Below are 3,884 nucleotides of genomic sequence, written 5' to 3'. Positions count from 1 at the left end.
ATTTATTCAAAAACCAAAATAGATAGAGATCTAAAATTTTCAGAATTAACGTATCTTATTAGCACCAATATCCCCTAAAAGAAATAACCCAGATATTCCTCTGGGGTTATTCACTATCACCCTTATTCAGCAACATCAGAATAAGGCTAAATTTTAGAAAGATAGATACAAGGCTTCTAAACAATAAGTGAAAAAGAACAGTAAAATTGGACGTATAGAAAAATATGAAATTAAAAAGAACAGTGTAAAAGGAAGTATTTGTAATGAAGCATATACTACAATCAAAATGGATTTCGAAGAAGAAATTAATAAGAAAAGAGATACAATATGTCACATCTGGTGAGGATGAGGAAGAAAGAGGAATAAAAATATATATTCCTAAAAGGCACTTACTTGGCGGCAAGAGAGTGAGGAATAAACGCTATTATATGCCAACAATTACTTACAATCTTCCTCGGCGTTTGCAAGCAAAGCATGCCAAACTTTTGCTTTGACAAAAAATTCTAAAGAAAAGAAGAATGAGGTAGGCAAGCTTTCACGAATAGGAAATTTTTATGACAATTGCGAAGTTTTGCGTTTACAAAAAGGACGTCGGTATAGCTAGCATTGTGAAGTGAGCAGAATAGAATAATTTTTTGCTGAAAATTTAGCGCTAGTTATAAATTTGACGCTCTTTTGGTAACGTTTCCTTTATATATTATATTGTCGAATAAAGGCCAATGCCTATTTGATTCGACATGTTCTGAGCAAGGCCAGCAAGTCGCACAAAGAACACTGTATATTTAATTGGACATAAGCAATATTTTCGTATTAATTATTAAGTGCACAATAAGTGTTGATAATAATTCGAAAAAAAAAAAATACAAAAGTAACATCAACATTTACATTGTGAACAATGCCGACAAGTAGAATATAGGACACTATCTATATGATCCAAGAAGTTCTGAGCATCCAAGCACTATATTTTCGTCTTATGTATTAAGTGCTCAATAAGTGTTGATAATATAATAACACCAAAAATTAAGGCAAAAATATAGTGCTTGGATGCTCAGAGCATGTCAAATCAAATAAGCTGTGACCTTCATTCGACTTGCCGACATTGTTCGGAATGTAACTATTGATATTTATATTTTTGTCTCTTTTTTGTTTGGTCGTATAATCAGCACTCTTTAAGCACTAATTAGACTGATCAAGATTAACTTCACCTGCCAATTTTTTATATGTTTTTGGTACGTCGAATTTATAACTGGCACTAAATTAACATTCAATTAGCGCGAAATTTTTAGAAAGACATTATTCTATTCTGCTCACTTTACAATGCTAGCTTTATGGGCCTTGCCCATACTGTCTTGAATTCATGCTAATAATTGCGCCAAGAAACAAAAACATACTAGAGAAGAAAGAGATAGGAAATCAATATCAGAATGTTGTGCATTGTTAAATGATATCCTGTAATCAAAAGAAACAGCTAAGTTTACATTTACTAAAATGATGCTGATGAAAGGGGATGAACTTATTTTGAAATTTGGAGTTATGCAGTTGGATAAATACAGTGCAACCCTAACAGAAATCATTCGACAGACAATGTGTGTGTGTGTAAATAGCCAAGTATGATTCCCATTTTTTAAATACAATTTTGTTATAACTTGAAACGGGAACATTTTTTTGTTTGATTTTTCCGGCAACACTGTATTCTACGTTAAAATTTCCCTGAAGAAAGTAATGAGTTGTTCTTTTCTAATGTTACAAATAATCAAGACAGCATGTTGTACGAGCCTTGCACATTACTATTTTTTACTCTTCGTTCACTTTTGTTTATCATACAAAGGTATTTTATTTACAAGATTCTTACATCTTCACATCTCTCACCTGTTTGTCTTCTTGCTCTACAGGCAGTTCGTCATCTTTTCCATATGTGTCAGTAATATACTCTTCCCAAGTAACTTTTCCATCATTATTTTCATCAACATCTTCTAGTCGTTCATTTGCTTCTTCTTCAGAAAGCATCCTTAAAAATTGAAAATATAATTCTATTTGAGATACATTATTACTGAATAATCTTTCAGTCATAATACCAAGCAGGTAACAACAGTTTGAAAAGTTCCCTTGAATATAAAAACTTAAAACATTTGAGCTACTTTAAAATTCTTATCTAGGTACACAAGTAGAGCCTATTTTTGATAGCCATATATTTTAATGTGATAAATTTCTATAAACTTTTGTCCGATATTTCTAGACAATGGGAGTCAGATAGTATGCAATGCATTGTTAATTAATAAAAAATGTAACTCCTACAAACTGTAAAATTTTTAAGATGAATAGCATAAAAAACATGCAACTTACACCTTGTTATTGTAAATTATTGTAAAGTGCAGTATCATTGTTGAAATAATTGTTACAAAGAACGCAAAAAGTAATACTTGAACACTAACTTAAATGAACGTAAAATCCATACTTTGAGTTCTTGTTTATTAATAATTTTGTCACCATTCAAGTCTATTTTCTCAAGTAATATTTTTAATCGCTTTTTTGATTCTTCAAGGGGCAAATGATCAAACGTTTCAGCTTCTTTAACACTACCTGTAAAAGTAAATTTAAAACAAGCCTCTTATTGTTACATTTGATCACTCAAGAGAACAGAGATGCACAGGAGTATTACTACACGAAAAAATTAAACAACAAATTAAGAATATCTATTAGGTTTGTATGAATAAACATGAATAACAATAATAGTTTTTTTTTTCAATAATTTCATAAAACAGTCATGCACTTGATTATCATTCGAGAAGCTATGTAATAGGTAATTCCGTGTAACCCTACAGCCCTTATTCTTAGTCAAATTACACTGACTTTTATTTACCTAAAATAGCTTCATGGTCAAATTCAATGTCATGCTCTCCATCTTCAGAATAATGATTTTTATCTTTAGGGCTATAGAAGCTATCTTGAATATGCTCTTTATTGATAGAAGTATGAGAATGCATTACTGCTGCACCAACTAAATTAAAATTTATCGAGAAAACCGCTGAAAATAGTACCAACCAAAATACTATTAAGGCGCGGGTCATTATAAAATATTTATAAACCAGTTAAATTAAAATGTAAGAAAATATCTATATAACAACTCTCACGACAATAAACTACAACTTTCTTTTAAATAAATCATTAAAACCATTCTAAACCTTGCCAAAACTACGGCCTACGTTTACTTTTATGTTGTTAATCATAGATAAGAGATATTATTATAGTCATAGCAAATACTCACGAATGTTGCGCCATCTGACACTCAGGGGACGAACTAAAGTAAAAGGTGGTAAAAGGCAAGCTTTCTTTGTTGCTTCAAAGGATAGCTAAATATTGCCAAGAAACAAGCAATCTTCTTAACAATTAAAGAAGACTGATTGTAACTTGACAATTTTTTACTTAATCACATAAACGTGTAATGAAGAAATAAAAAATTGAAAGCTGTTACATTGTTTATTGCATACTAGAATATACAAGTATCCAATAAGACAATAATTACCACAAATAAACTTAATGCAGAATCTTCACTAAATATAGGTATGAGTTTTGTCAGAGGTATGTCGAATGTCCAAAAGGTTGGATTTTTAAAAAAGATTTTTAAACTCGAAAAACTTATTTATTTATTATAAAAGAACTCGTTTACAATCTACTCTTATAATAGATAACTATCGACAAGGAGCGGACTTTTAGCTGTAGCGTGGATAGACTGACTTCTTGATGCAGGGTGCAGTATTATTTGTAGACTTGCCTAGACGGAGGAATTCGAGGTTGAAGTAGACTGTCGCCACCCTGTGATAGTGTGGGCTGGATATAACACTTCCTCCCTTAGGATAAGACTGTCCTCAGTCTTTAGGCAAAAG

General features: G+C 31.2%; 1 protein-coding gene across 2 annotated transcripts in view; it reads right to left on the bottom strand.

Moving 5' to 3' along the window:
* LOC108740238 (reticulocalbin-2) overlaps nt 1-3,231 on the bottom strand; it is a 21,682-nt gene extending 18,451 nt beyond the window's left edge. For both annotated transcript variants that reach the window (XM_018474487.2, XM_018474488.2), the window contains exons 1-3: nt 2,861-3,231; nt 2,433-2,580; nt 1,870-2,008 (exon numbers count right to left, since the gene is read on the bottom strand). In XM_018474487.2, coding sequence (XP_018329989.1) covers nt 1,870-2,008; nt 2,433-2,580; nt 2,861-3,068 — 495 coding nt within the window. In that variant the 5' untranslated portion in view covers nt 3,069-3,231. The remainder of the gene's footprint in view (nt 1-1,869; nt 2,009-2,432; nt 2,581-2,860) is intronic.
* Between the last annotated feature and the right edge of the window lie 653 nt (nt 3,232-3,884).

The sequence above is a fragment of the Agrilus planipennis genome, unplaced genomic scaffold (genome assembly GCF_000699045.2).
Source record: "Agrilus planipennis isolate EAB-ADULT unplaced genomic scaffold, Apla_2.0 scaffold231, whole genome shotgun sequence".
NCBI classification, from domain to species: Eukaryota; Metazoa; Arthropoda; class Insecta; order Coleoptera; family Buprestidae; genus Agrilus; species Agrilus planipennis.
This window is presented reverse-complemented; position numbering and strand designations above follow the sequence as displayed.